The sequence below is a fragment of the Anguilla rostrata genome, chromosome 4 (assembly GCF_018555375.3).
Source record: "Anguilla rostrata isolate EN2019 chromosome 4, ASM1855537v3, whole genome shotgun sequence".
Classification (NCBI taxonomy): domain Eukaryota; kingdom Metazoa; phylum Chordata; class Actinopteri; order Anguilliformes; family Anguillidae; genus Anguilla; species Anguilla rostrata.
In genome coordinates, this window is record NC_057936.1 from 60,225,040 (window position 1) to 60,240,039 (window position 15,000).

Genomic DNA, 15,000 nt, shown 5'->3' on the forward strand with positions numbered 1-15,000 from the left:
TCATATATGATGAAGAAAAAAAAAAAACATTGACTGCAGATGTTTTATGAATGCAGTCCAAAAGATCACAAATTATTATGTCACATGATTTGTGCTCCATGGAGACGCGGCAAGGACAGGTTCTTGCCCATCGGGCATCCATCACAAATGCCCTGTATCCAATCCGGTGAAGACCTCACAGCTGGACAGAGTGAGAAGGGGACGGAGGCTCAGATGAATCAGACTGGAATTTAAATGACTTGTCACAGGAAAAACCTTCCAGGGCTGTGAACTGGCTTTGAGCAAAGAGCAATGAGGTCACAATGGGGCTACTATGATGTCATTCGTGAAAAAAAAAATGCGGGGGTGGAATGTCCAGGTTCAGAAAGTAAAAGTCCTCTCCAGTGTTTAGTCCCAATCACCTGGATTTTCTTTTTAGCACAATTCTTCAGACAGGAGGTAGAATTAATTAGTGAGATCAGCTGTCTGAGTTCATGGGTGGAAGAAACACATGGCAGGACCTCTACTTTCTGACCCCTGGACTTTTCACCTCAGTAGGGAACTGACAAATTATATGTGTTTGGAACTTGGGAATGATCTAGGAACCTCCTGACCAACCATTGCACTCCAAAAATACGCAAACAGGTCAGTGTGTCGATTTTTAAAAACCACTGCAATACAAAAGGAAGACAGAACCCCCTCACCATATATGGGTCTCTCTATAAAGGAACTGCTTGTGAAACCATGTCAGACGCTCTGGACAAGAATGATCAATCAATCAATTTTTACTTTACAAAGGATTTGCGGAAAATAACATATCATCTGACTGACTGATTGATCGCCCTCATTCAGAATGTCTTGCCCAGCTCCGACTCTTGTCAGCCAGGTGCCTGAAATGGCAGGCAAATGTGAAGAAAGCAGGTGAGCGGAGAGCTGGGCCGCAGCAGAGGCTGCTGGGAAGGCTGAGACCCACCACCATGCCGGTCTTGAGCAGCAGGTAGTGCACGGTCTGGGTCACGTCGGCCGCGTGCATCAGGTTGTGGTAGGGGTTCTTGTGCTTGCTGTACCCCACCTCGATGGCCTCCACAAAGGACACCAGCGCTGAAATGGGTATCTGTAATACACGCACGCAGTGGTCAGTAGAGCTTGACGTTAGGTCAGTGGTCTTTTGAGCTTGGCGTTTGCTCAGTGTCCGTAGAGCTTGGTGTTAGCTCAGTGGTCTATAGAGCTTGATGTAAGGTCTGTGGTCTTTTTAGATTGGCGTTATCTAGTTGTCTGTAGAGCTCAGTGTTAGCTCAGTGGTCTAGAGAGCTCGGCATTATCTTGGTGTTCTGTAAACCACGGCATTAGCTCAGTGGTTAGTAGAATCATATCATTCTGATTTGGTGGTCAGTAGAATAATTTTGATTGGTTGGCCTAGATGTGACTCAGGCGGTGTCCCAAATGGCAGTTGAACTGACACTTCATGGATGGATGCATGGAATACATATTGCTGGCAAATTGCGGATTTGTCTGGTCACAGACAAATTTCAAAACAAATTAACTTCTCTATTTGAATTGATGTAGTCATTTTAAAGTTTCAGTATTGCTTTTAGTCTTTATCTTTTTCATTCCTTTCCCCTTTTCTCTCATTTTATGTGATCATTGCGTTTTTTATGTTTTTAACTGCGACTTTATTGTCCTTTATTCACGTGTAAAGCACTTTGAATTGCCACTGTGTTTGAAAGTTCACATAAATGAACTCGCCTTGCCTTGCCTTGCCTGGCAGAAATGCCCAAAAACAGAAATGGCACATCACCTTAAAGCGGTTGATCAGGTCGTATCTGGTCAGCAGCTCGTAGAAAATGAACTTCAGCGCGTGCTCTCCGCTGGCCTCGTTGAGGGCGAAGACGTCGAACGACCAACTGTCCACGTTCTGAGAGGAAGAAAGAAAAACATGTCCCATTCGACACGCAAAATTATTTGGATGAGAGAAGGTAGGACACAGCGTACAATTTCATGTTTTCATTTTTTTCTAACATTTTTGTTTGCTTGTTTCCAGAACCATTAAAAATATGAGTACATTGCCAGTGCAATTAATTTACAGTCGATTTTTCTAGATATAGAACATTAAGCTAAATCGACTCTCTTTTATCTTCTTTCTTTCTCTCTCTCTCTGGTGCCAAGTCCTTTCTACTGTCTCACACATCCAGCTCTGTAGAGATTTTTTATTTCTGCATATCAAAGATTAAAATCTTTAAATTTTGATGTTTTGTACCTGTGGAGAGGGTCTCCCATGGAGATGGGCAGATGTGTGTGTGTGTGTGTGTGTGTGTGTGTACCTATGTGTAGTAAATGGGGTAAACCTTAAAGACCACCATGCTTGGAGATCTGGAACGTGGCTGACCTGTTCTGTCCAAGCAGGCTTCCATACCCTGTTTCAACCAATCACCATCCACCTTTCTATCACTGCCAGCGATTCACCGACCCTGATTGGTCCCTGTACCCAGGTCCGGAAAACTAGGAAGTGTCCAGAACGAGGCTCTGGTCCTTTATCACCAAGCCAGCCATGCAAAGCCATTTCCCTAAAGAGTGCCTCTGTTCAACTGGCTAAAGCCTCTGATTCAAAGTCAGAAACCGTGACGACTGAATATTTCAGTCAACATGAAAATGAAGTCATTTATCATGCACTACGGATGGAGCATTCATCATTTTTCCCAGCAAAAATGGAACTTACGTAGATGCTGCACCTCAGTGTGTTTATGTGTACTGTATGTGTGTGAATATATGTGAATATGTGCAAATGCGTGTGTGTATGCGTGTGAATGTCTGTGCGCATGTGTGTGAATGTGTGTATGCATGTGTGTGAACGTGCTTGTATGCGTTTGAATTTGAGTGTACGTGTGTGAATGCGTGTGTATGTGTGCAAATGCATATGTGTGTGCGTGTGTGTGGATGAATGTGTGTGCGTATGTGAGAGAATGTGCATGTGCGTGTATGTGTGTGAATGCGTGCGTGTGTGTGTGTGTGTGTGTATGTATGTGAATGCGTGCGTGTGTATGTGTGTGTATGTACGTGAATGCGTGGGTGTGTGTGTATGTGTGTGAATGCGTGCGTGTGTGTGTGTGTGCTGTATGTATGTGAATGCGTGCGTGTGTGTGTGTGTATGTTGTATGAATTGCGTGGTGATGCGTGTTGCATTGTGTTGGTCTGTATGTAACTGCCTGAATGCGTGGATGGTTGTGTGTATATGTAGAGTGTCCGAATGCTGTGGCGTGTGGCTGATTTATGTGTTTTGTAGTTATGTACGCTGAGATCTTTGACAGTGGTGTGCTGTGTGTTGTTGTGGTGAATGCAAGTCGCCGAGTGGTGTTGTGTGAGTGTATGTAATAACTGAAATGTCGCTTGCGGTGTGTGGTTGTTGTTGTAATGACTGTGTAAGTCGCTGTGGGTGCTGTGTGTGTGTGTATGTGTGTGAATGCGTGCGTGTGTGTGTGTGTGTATGTACGTGAATGCGTGGGTGTGTGTGTGTGTATGCGTACGTGTGTGTATGTACGTGAATGCGTGGGTGTACTGTATGTGTATGGATGCGTGTGCCCCTGTATAAACTCTCTCTGACCCGTCCCTCCGTTTACGACTGGGGCAGATGGCGAGGCGAAGGATCAATCTGGATTTGAAGGATCTGCACCGAGTCCCCCCTCCGCTACCCACAGCCCATTATCTGCACGCCACACTGCAACAGCCGCGGGATCACTGCAATCGGCCGTGTCTGACATCGTACAAACTGCCCGCGCTCGTCGGAAAATGCTCCTCTCACACCTGAATTACCAGAGCTGGGCTGCATCCCACAGCAAGCTCAGAATACAAATTGTGGTCAGAGCAGCAGTGCGGAGCAGTGGTCAGAGCAGCAGCGTGGATCAGTGGTCAGAGCAGCAGTGTGGAGCAGTGGTCAGAGCAGCAGTGTGGAGCAGTGGTCAGAACAGCAGTGTGGAGCAGTGATCAGAGAAGCAGTGTGGAGCAGTGGTCAGAGCAGCAGTGTGGAGCAGTGGTCAGAGGAGCAGTGTGGAGCAGTGATCGCAGATCGCAGGAGCAGTGTGTGTGCGTGTGTGCATGTGTATGTGTGTGTGTGAGTGTGTGTGCGTGTGTAAATGTGTATGAGTATGTGTGTGTGCGTGTGCCTGTGTGTGTGTGTATACCTTTAGCACAGCGATCACAGTGGGTGGGTAGCTTAGCCCCACCATGTTGGAGGTCCGGCGGTACATTCTGCAGGGGGACAGACAGTGGGACAGACAGAGCATCAGAAACACTGGCACGATTAACCCTGTGAATTAAGCACTGTGCTTAAAAGCTCCCCGTGTGAACGGCAGGACATTAAGACTGCATCCAATCCCTCTGGCAGGCAGGATATAAACATTGCATTTAAAGTCCAACCAGAGCTCTCCTCTTGAAAATGCACTACAAGTATATATGAATAAATAAATAGACTAACAAACCAAGGGGGAAGCCTTTGCTGGGACACACTGAGAATCTGTTAATCTGCCTCATAAAAGGCACATGACATGCTCTTAATCTTTTGTTTTCCTCAGGGGGTAAAGCCCCCCCATGTCTGAAAGCTTTTACTGTGACAGCGTGCGCTCTTTTGCTGGATTACACCACACTGTACAAGGGCTCCTGGGCTCCATCCAGAGCAGCGGCTTCCACTGTGAAGTCATAATGGGCCAGGTCACAGAACTGTATGCAGTTCCGTGGGCCATGTCACAATAGCTAAGGAAGCATGTGTGTCACACGCTACTGTGACATCACGGAGCACGGAGGTGTCACCAGGAGTCTTAGCGTTACAGGACTCTAGTAACACCCCAAGTTTTATCCAAATAAAAAAGCTAATCAAACTCCATTTAAACTCCATCAACTCATGGGGCTTAGAGGTAAGGCCTTGCACCCACAGGGATTGTCCCGGCGTGACTCTACAATGGAGACACTTTTTTTGGCGGAAAATCTCATTCGGGATGGGAGCCACGTTGTTCTTCACCTGGCAGCTGGGAATGATGGACGGGCAATAAATGGATGCATGACAACAATAAAATTTTAAGCTGCCGTTACTTGCCCAGGATGCATGAATCATTACACGCAATGGGGGGGGGAAACAAAGCAATGCTACAGAAATGATTCAAATTATGTGGTACCTGAGCAGTAAAGTGCCACCGGTGTCTGCCGGTTTATTGCAGTTTGGGAGCTGTAAAACAGCCGTGTTATTTGACAGCCATATCCCGCCTCCAGCGTTAATGTCATATTTTTAAAACCTTGAAACTACCCTTTCTTTTGTGGAGTACAACAGGAATAAACTTCAATTATCAATTCCTTTTTATATACACAAACCCATAAGCCCGCAAGGTGCGTGTGTATATCATGCACCAGAGGAGGAGATAAAATGTACATCACCACCTAGCAGGCCAAGAGTGGCAACACACCATAATGACCATAGTCAGGTGACCGTAACGAGGTAACCATAATGAGACGACCATAACGAGGTAACCATAGTGACCACAGTCAGGTGACCATAACGAGGTGACTATAAGGAGGTGATCATAATGAGGTTACCATAACAAGGTGTCTATAAGGAGGTGACCATAACAACGTGACTATAATGAGGTGACCATAAGGAGGTAAGGCCATAGTATCCCTGCCTGATTGTGTGATCTCATTCCATCCCCAACTGGCTGGGCGGCCACACCTGTGCACCTGTACTCACACACACACACCTGTGTACCTGTGCCCACACACGCCTGTGCACCTGTACTCACCTCTCCACGAATATCCCAGCCTGCACGGCGTGCACGATGCTCCTGAACCGCGGCTTCTCCTCCGTCCGCCGCAGCATCAGCCCCATCTGCCGCGTGAAGGTGGAGGCCAGCCAATCACGGACCTCCGAGGGCACCGAGTCCGACTGGATGTCGCTGAGCTCATCCTCCGTGTCCACCAGCCGCCTGCCACAGGGGGGCGACATCACAGACCTCACAACCAATCACAGCCTCCAGCATAACTCCACAACCAATCACAGACTATTTATATCCACTCACAAATAGCCTGTGATTGTTTGTTTTTTTATTTTTTAAGCAGAAGTTTATACAAGAGGAATTCTCTGGCAATTCCAGGAATTCACAGTCAAAGAGTGACATCAAAACCGATCTGAATATCCAATCCAATCTGAATTTAATGCCTGCATATCTTTGATGGCGTGATGGCGCAGAGGACTTATTCCTGATTCTACCCTGGAACCGCAAACCTGATTGTGTCTGCGAATCACGCAAGTAGGGAAGGGACGTGCAATCAGCGCACACAAATATGGAGCATTTGAATATGTCATATCACGTCTTTCAGATAGAAGACTTTCCCTTTTAACTTCAAGAAAATGGCACGCGAAATTGTGCCATTTTCAGAAGTCGAAAAAAACAGCATTGCCTATTCTCTGATATCGCCCACAAATCAGCTGTTTATTTTTAAAGGAGGGCCTCTTCTAGTGTTACATCATTTAAATTCAGTTAATTAATTTACATGATCATACTCATTTACACATTCAGTTACTATGGACAGACTCCTAAAGTCGGTGCTGTGTCCCCAGCCTTGATTATATCTGTCACAACAGCTGAGGACCATAATCCCTCAGTTCAGGAGGTAACGGTAAATAACGTTTTGTTTTTTCTCCCCCAAGAAATACCCAACATTTGCATAATATCTTTTTCAATCTTTTCATTAAATCTTTTAAATTTGTTTTTATCTAGACGCATTCATGGCTTGTGCCTCTGTAAGTCATTCCTTTTTTGAGGAGGAAAAGGATGCTGTTTAATTAGAACGTGAGATGGCTTTGAACACAGCTGCTTTCAATGGGCACACAGGGGGCTGTAGAATTCCATCACCTGGGTGTGTAATAAAATTTTTTTTTAAATTGTAAAGGGGGCAAAAAGATGAACTGGTGGGTATGTGGAAAGGACATGTTTATCAAACACAGACACGTTAATGAGATTCCTGGGAACTGTGTGAAAAGACTTGTACCAAGCCATCAAATCACAGAGAGGACAGTCATTATATAATGGGGTAAAGCCATCCTAACATCTCCGCCAGTAAATATTCAGTCAGACAGGGACATGGGGAATGTTACGCTGCACCCCCACCTTCCTCATTCTCTCTCTCCCTCTCCCTTTGCCCTCTCTCCCTTTCTCTCTTTCGCTCGCTCTCACTCTCTCTCACGCTCTGTCTCTCTGTGTCTTGCTCTCTCTGTCTCTCACATGCTCTTTCTTGCACTCTTACTCTCTCTCTCTCTCTCTGTCTCGCTCTCTCTCTCCTTCTCTATCTCTATCTCTCAATGCTGTGAAAGTCCATCAGGCCAGAAAGGACCGTGGACAAGATTTCACAGAGAGAGAGAGAGGACCGCAGTCATTATCATACAGTCAGAGAGGACCACCGTCACAATTACACACAGTCAGAGAGGACCACAGTCATGATCACACACACAGTCAGAGAGGACCACAGTCTTGATTACACGCAGTCAGAGAGGACCACAGTCATGATTACACGCAGTCAGAGAGGACCACAGTCATGATTACACACACAGTGAGAGAAGACCGTGGTCATGATTACACACAGTCAGAGAGGACCTCATCTGTGCTTGTTGCGATTCGTATATTTATATAATAAATTAGCAGTTGGGAGTTTTCTAGAGAGAGCTGTCTGTGATTCTCTCCTTCAGTGTCAGTGGAGAACCAGCTCCACCAATGATTGGGGGGCAGGTGTTAGCTCCGCCCATTCATGGGCACATGAAGCCTTGTCCTCCCATCACTAGAGGGCAGTAGAGTGATCACTCCCGTACAACAATGTGACATTGAGCTGCATCGGCGTTCGAGCCCTGGGTTTGGCTTCATAGGGTCTTCTGTATGTGTAGCTGCCACACTTTTAAACATTGAAGTCCTGGCTGAAGATGCAGCATATTTAAAGGTTTTTAAAAATATATATATATTTGTAAATATTAAAAGGAGGGAAAGTGAAGGAGGAGGAAGTGGCCGCACCGTGTCTCCTCGATGTAGACAGACTCGAGGACCGAGGCTGCATACTCCAGGTTCTTCTTCAGGTCGACGACGGAAGCCTCGCCGCGCTCCAGCTGCTTCACCAAACATCTCAACCTGTGGCGGAAACAAGGGCGGGAAAAAAAACGCAGTCAGATCGCCCTCTCAGCCTGAACACACCGGCGGAAATACGCAGTTAGCCCACCGTCGTAAGCTGGACACAGGGAGAGAGACGCACTACTACTACTGCAAAGAACAAAAATCATAACAATAAAATATCATATTTAACAACTGGGCCACAATCATCCTAAATCATTCCCATAATGCACCTTGAGAACGCGCCCTCTTCTTTTTTTTTTTTAAATCGGTGCAGTGAGCTTCCTGATTGAAATCCCCTTTCTAATTGCAAAGCTCTGTGGTCAATTTCCATCAGGGCTGATTACAAGGCGTCCATGACGACGCAAAGGGGCTTAGCTCAGTCATGCAAATACGTGCACACATGCTAGCACAAGGACACAAGGCTAATTTCTCATTCATATGTGTATCACAAAACCAATCTAATCTAATCTCTTTCCTTACGGCAATGTCAGTGTACGGACGTAAAATTAAGTGAGTTCAGAGCTAAAATTAAAGTGCGACAAAAGATAACAACAGCACCATGTTTTTTCCTTTGAACGGATCACATCAACAACATTAATCGCAATGGTAGAGCTCTCCTGACTGCCACTTAACCACAATGAATTTAGCTTTTCATGTCAACAGCTTTTCATTTCTCTCGTAACCATCCAATTAAGGAGAACAGGAGGCCCAGTGGATTGTGGGTAAGTCCATATTAACCAAGCAACTGTTGCCTTGGACCCGCATGCGTAATCAGGGGCGAGCCAGGTCCCCTTACCAATTCCCCCAAAATAATGAACCAAGACCATGATAAATAGATATAAAACAAACAATAAACAGACGGCAATAAACGGAATTCACAAATGAATGAATAAGATAACAGCCCTGTCTCCCCCCCCCCCACCTCCTCCACCCCAGCCCGGGGGTTTGGTGTTTAAAGGTGCTGAATTTGTTAATAGCCAGAGGGGTGGTGAGGGTGCTACTGTTTGGGGCGAGGAAGACCTCCCCAGCACTCACAGACAGACACGTCTCGCGGATATGACCCAACCTGCCCCCCCACCCCCACACAGCTGATGCTATCAGAGGATTAGACAAAGGCAAATCTTATTCCTCTATTCCCAAGCACACCCCCCCCCCCCCCACCCCCCAGCTGTTGTTGACATTGGACAAACAAAAACACTTGGCTCCGATAAGTAGCTACCGAAAGCCACAGTACAAGCGGTCACTGAAGTTTGTTTGCGCTCCCGTTCCCTGTTTTCCATTTTAAAATTGTATTATTTGAATTTTATTTATTTATTTATTTATTTATTCATTTATTTTCCCCGGAAGGGCACCGCTCGCCCGCTACATGCCAATCTCAGCCAAGCCAGAATGACGCCGCCCGTGAACGTTTCCCCGCGGACGGCGACTTCAGAAAAAAACGCAGCCCCGCGTTTCCAGATGCGTCGCACCTCGGCGCGATTATTCACGCCTCCGTCCTCCCCGTGCGTTCGCGACGCCTCAAATCACCATGTGATTACATCCATTAAGCGCAGCGCGAGGGAGAGAAACGGGCCAATTATGAGGCAGAAATTAAAAGGTACCCTGGACCAACAGAACAGCAAAGTCATTTGTGCTGAGGGGCATTAAACTTCTCAGTGCTAAAGAGGGGCAGCAGCTTAACTGCCAACTGCCCAGACGCACTGGCACTGAACTAATGTGTTGTCTATATTGTTGATCTATTGTCTGAAATGGTCTGTGCTTGTGTTGTCTGTGTAGCGCTGCATGCTAGCTGTATGTGTGCAAGAGCCTCTTCTTAAAATGCAAAGCCATCTGCTGAAATGGCAAATGAAGTTTTTCAATTTGAGAGAGCAGTGTGAGAGGAGTCTCTCTCCGGTTCGATTGGAAAGTGCAGGTCAGGCCGGCAGGCCCATGTTCTGGTGAACAGCGCGAGCCCAGACTGCCCCCGGACTATAAGAAGGGTTTAATCGAACTGGTCACCGTTCAACAGCAGCAAAGCATTGTGGGAACGGCAAAGGCATTGATTTGTTTGGATGCTGAACACAATGTTCCACAGGTCAGCCGACATCACAGCTTGCAATGCAGAAGGGCTGAGGCTTTTGTAAATGTCTCTTCTTTTTTTATTTTGGATTAAATCCAGTTGTACATAACACAGAGTCAAAGAAGGTGCAGGAATGCATTAAATTCTACTTTAAAGTTGGAGTGAAATTTTGAGAGTACTTGGTGTGTGACTCCAGGACAAAAACATGTCATCGCTTCATCTGGAATTTGGACTTTAGATGCATGCTCATCCTCTCATTTGCTTTCAGCATCTCCAAAGGGGCAGCTTTCATTGTAAGGTAGCCATTGCAGTTAACATGAGAAAACTGCCCTCTCCCACATTTGAGACATTTCGGCAGGCTGAAAGCAAAAAGAATAAAGCTGTTGAGTGATGTCATTTACGGTTATGTGATGTAATTTCCAGGCGTGTAGCAATGTTTCTGGCTGAGAGATCAGCTACCAAATGAAAACTACTTTGGTATGCAGGCAGTGCACTCTAGTACTTCCAATATCTCTCCACAAAATTGCACAAAAAGGCCTGTAACCATGTACAACAAAAAAAATGCAGCAATTTAGATAACCCAGCTGACCTCGCTAAGTGTTTATGAATTTAAATAATTCTGATCTGTGAGGAAATGTATTGAGTCCGCCTGACCCTATGCCGCCTCTTGTCAGTTTCAGAAAAGGGCGATTATTCCAGCTCTTGTTGATTAGAAAAAAAGTAATTAACCTGTGTATGTAATTTGCATCAGGAAGGTGATTGTGTACTAGCATACAAGCCTTCTTCTCTTACCATTCCTAAAAACAAGAAAATTAATTAAAGAAAGTAAAAGGATAGAATGTTCTCTCACTCACACACACAAACACACACACACACACACACACACACAGGCACAGTCTCTCTATCTCGCTCTATCTCACTCACACACAAACACACACACACACACACACACACACACACACACACACACACACACACACACAATGCACAGGCACAGTCTCTCTCTCGCTCTGACACACACAAACACACTCAAACGCACAGGCACAGTCTCTCTCTCTCTCTCACACGCACACACACACACACACAAATGCACAGGCACAGTCTCTCTATCTCGCTCTATCTCACTCACACACAAACACACACACACACACACAAACACACTGAAACGCACAGGCACAGTCTCTCTCTCTCTCTCACACGCACACACACACACATACAGATGGCTGGCTGTGGACAGATATTCACAGACAGCCCGGGGCATTGCAGTGAGTTAGGGAGTGGAGGCCATTCATAAGATGAATCTGCTAACGGTCTCAAAGCTCAGTGGCATCCTCTCCCGACAGCCTCGTCTATCAGTGAGCACACGTCACAGGGTTCAGAATTAATGACTAATCTGTTCACTCTTTGCCAACGGATCCAGCTCATGGACAAAGTCAGTATTTACCCACAAATGCTCTCTCTCTCGCCCCACTTGCCACTGTTTCCTGTGGCGTGGGCAACAGAGAGAGAGAGATAGGCCTGAAGATGTGGACCCACGCGAGACAAGAACTTCTCACAATGTTGCTACTATGAAATGGCAATGTTACAGCATTGAGGAAACATTCCAGTAACATTGAAGAAAGCATTGTGAGTTAGCTGGGGAGATGCCGATGGCCAGTCCAGAGTAGGCCACAGATCACATTCAGCTTCTCAACAACTCTGCCCAGATAGAAATACAGTCACGAGTTAAACTTTGCACTTTAAAAACGAAACAGAAAAAAATAAAATAAAATACAGCAGTAAGTACATTTACAGATTTTGCTCAAGGCGCATGGGCTCAGTGGGATGTTGCGAGGCTTGTCCAGGAAATGACACCAGGCCAAAAGAAATAAAAAGAGGAAATGGCTGAGTTTTGGGTGGGGTGTGATCTGGGAGCAGGATGAGGGACCCCCCCCCCCACTTTGGTTTATGTTTGACTTTTTGTACAGTTCCCTTCTTGTTGGTGTATCACGTGAGTGTATTTACTCTGTACACATATCTGTGGAGTAAAGAATTAGGAAAGATACAGAGAGGGAGATGGGGACAGATGAAGAAAGAGAGACAGAGGGAGCGAGATAGCGAGACAGAGTGTGAGGTACAGTGAGAGAGGGAAAGAGAGGCACAGAGAGAGGGAAAGAGAAACACACAGAGAGGTGGGGAGGGTAGAGTGTGGGTCTGTAAATCCCAGCCTCAGCCTGTTTCTTCCTGCACTCAGCAGGCTTCCCTTACTGTCTCCGCTCGCTCATTCCGTTTTTTATATTTATTTTTTTACTGCGCTCTCCAAAAACAGGACCAATACCTGAAAGCCCTTCACGCGAATTCCGTGCCCCAGCCCAACATGACCCAACCAAGGCACAGCAGCGGGGAGGAGGAAACCCCCCTGAGGATGCAGGGAGAACCGTGGGTGGATTGTCTCTCTCTCTCTCTCTCTCTCTCTCTGTTTCTCCAACATTAACAGGCAGCAGCCAGGGAATTCTGAGGAAGATCTCACCGCAACTTCCTCATGGATCTGACTCTATGCTGCCCCGGTGACTCTATGTTGCCCCGGCTACTCTATGTCACCCCGGTGACTCTATGTTGTCATCATCAGCCATGAGATTTATATATACATAAAATTAATAATAATAATGGAAAAAAAAAAACATAAAAACATTGGCTTGACATTAAGGCAGTGTCGTGTGAACATCTGCATCCTGGCTTGTGTCATGAACAGAGGCGCCCATGGGGAACAGGTTTGACCCAATTCTCTCCCCAGCTGCTGAGGCTACATAGGGTGCAGGACATGCAGAGAGAGGGAAGGGGGTGGGGGGGGGGGCAGCAGGAACCCAACTTCCTGTGTATCTGTCTGTGTATTTCACAGCTGTGCACAGGGTGGGGGTAAGAGGATTACACTCAAGCACTGTCTTCATTCATTTTCTTCTAGTCCTCAGTATTGGCCTATGTGGCAGGACAACAGAATGATATTGTGAGGACCTGTTGTCTGATAGACTGTATCTCTGTGAGGACACACACTCACACATTCACACACATATCATAAACACACACACACACACACACACACACACACATCACACACACAGTACTGTATGACACATGTGCACACACACATACAGTACTGTATATACACACTCACACACATACAGTATATCATACACATGCAAACACACACACACACACAATAAACAAGCCAGAGAGAAAGAGACAGACAGTGAGAGAGCGATAGAGAGACAGAGAGAGAGAGAGAGAGTGATGAGAGGTGTCAGTCATATTCAGAGATGAAAATCTGAGAATAAAAAGTGTGCTTCAGTAATTTTAGCGAAACCGGCGAAGCGAACAGAACAGGCCTCGCACCCTCGCTCCGAGGTTCTGCGAAATCTCCCCCCACGGGGCCAACGCGTAATCGATGGAATCAAGTCGATGTCATCCCATTAAAAGATTACAGCTACCCAGAATGCACTCCGATTGTGAATGATAAGAGCACAGAACACGACAAACAATGGACCGCTGGTTTTTCTGAACGGCGTTATGACCTTCTGACGAGCGGCAAAGACGCACGGCTGTGGAGTCACCCAGCGCTTGCCCTTAACGCCAACTGGCAAATAACTGCAAGTGCAAGTGTATTTTTTATTTATTTTTTGTTCCCACACAGGCAATTTGACAAGGAAAATTGGTGATTTGCTGAACTTGTCAAAAAAAAAACTAAACTAACAAATGACAAAAGTCAAAAACTTGCCCACAATTATTTGGAAATCATCGCTCCAAGGACAGTTAATGCAAGTTTAGTAAAAAAAAAAAATTCAGTTTATTCAGTAAATTTACATTTATTGTTTTAAAAAAAATTATTTATGCATTTATTTATTTTTTTATAAAAATAAATGTATATACTGCAAAAAGCAAGAGAGTCGCACTTCGGTGGAACGACAGCTAGATCGGCTATCATTGTTTAATGCAGTTCCGAAGGATCCTTGAACAGACAGGCTGTTTCCCTTTGGGCTGGGGGGGGGGTCTCGTCATAATCATAAATAAATCAGAAGACGCTGATTTGACTCCTGTAGCAGGTGGTGCAGTCGGTTTGTGATGGCAGCCTCAGTCTGGCCCCCCTGCAGGGCTCATCGCATCAGCCGTATGAGATATCTGCATCGCCGCTGGACACTGCAGGGCCTGCAGAGCCGCACTCCCGAGGCACTGGTTCTCAAAAACAACTTTTCACATCTCATCAGTATTTATTTGTTTAAAAAAAAAAAAAGAAGTGTTATGTTTCCTGTAGTGTTTTCCCTCTCACAATTAAATGCACTCTTGTGTAATTTGGAAAAGGGAGGTGAGGGTGTCCAAAACACCAGTTCCAATTTAGGGGGTAATTTGTCCTGTCTGCATCCCCCTGGTGCCCCAAACACCACAGCAACAACACAGATATCCCATGATGCAACTCTTCGTTTGCCGGTAAACAACTCCAGCTTGCTACGGAATCTGGGGAAAAGCTCCAATGAAAGCTCCCATGATGCATCTCACCATGAGATGAGATGAAGACGGAGAAAGAGAGAGAGAGAGAGAGAGAGAATGAGAATGATAGAATAAGTAGCAATATACTGCCTTTTTATATACATTAATCGTATATACTCCATGCCTTTTGAGTGCCGTTAGATTCTGACAGAGGGTGCCCATTCGGAAGAGGCAAAGACATGCAGCCACCTCGTGCAGAACTGCCCGAAATCAAGGGATTTATGATGCGCATTTAAAATGAGCTCACACTCAAACGTTTCTATGGCTCCCAACATCAAATATTCAAATAACTCAACCCGTGTTGCCCCG

The 15,000-nt window shown here is 45.8% G+C and overlaps 1 protein-coding gene across 6 annotated transcripts in view; it reads right to left on the reverse strand.

Annotated features, from left to right (window-relative positions):
- Positions 1-15,000, reverse strand: part of pde1ca (phosphodiesterase 1C, calmodulin-dependent a) — a 134,378-nt gene that overhangs the window by 25,698 nt on the left and 93,680 nt on the right. For all 6 annotated transcript variants that reach the window (XM_064333675.1, XM_064333681.1, XM_064333676.1 and 3 more), the window contains 5 exons: positions 8,019-8,132; positions 5,760-5,942; positions 4,155-4,221; positions 1,778-1,894; positions 953-1,093 (listed from right to left, as the gene is read on the reverse strand). In XM_064333675.1, coding sequence (XP_064189745.1) covers positions 953-1,093; positions 1,778-1,894; positions 4,155-4,221; positions 5,760-5,942; positions 8,019-8,132 — 622 coding nt within the window. The remainder of the gene's footprint in view (positions 1-952; positions 1,094-1,777; positions 1,895-4,154; positions 4,222-5,759; positions 5,943-8,018; positions 8,133-15,000) is intronic.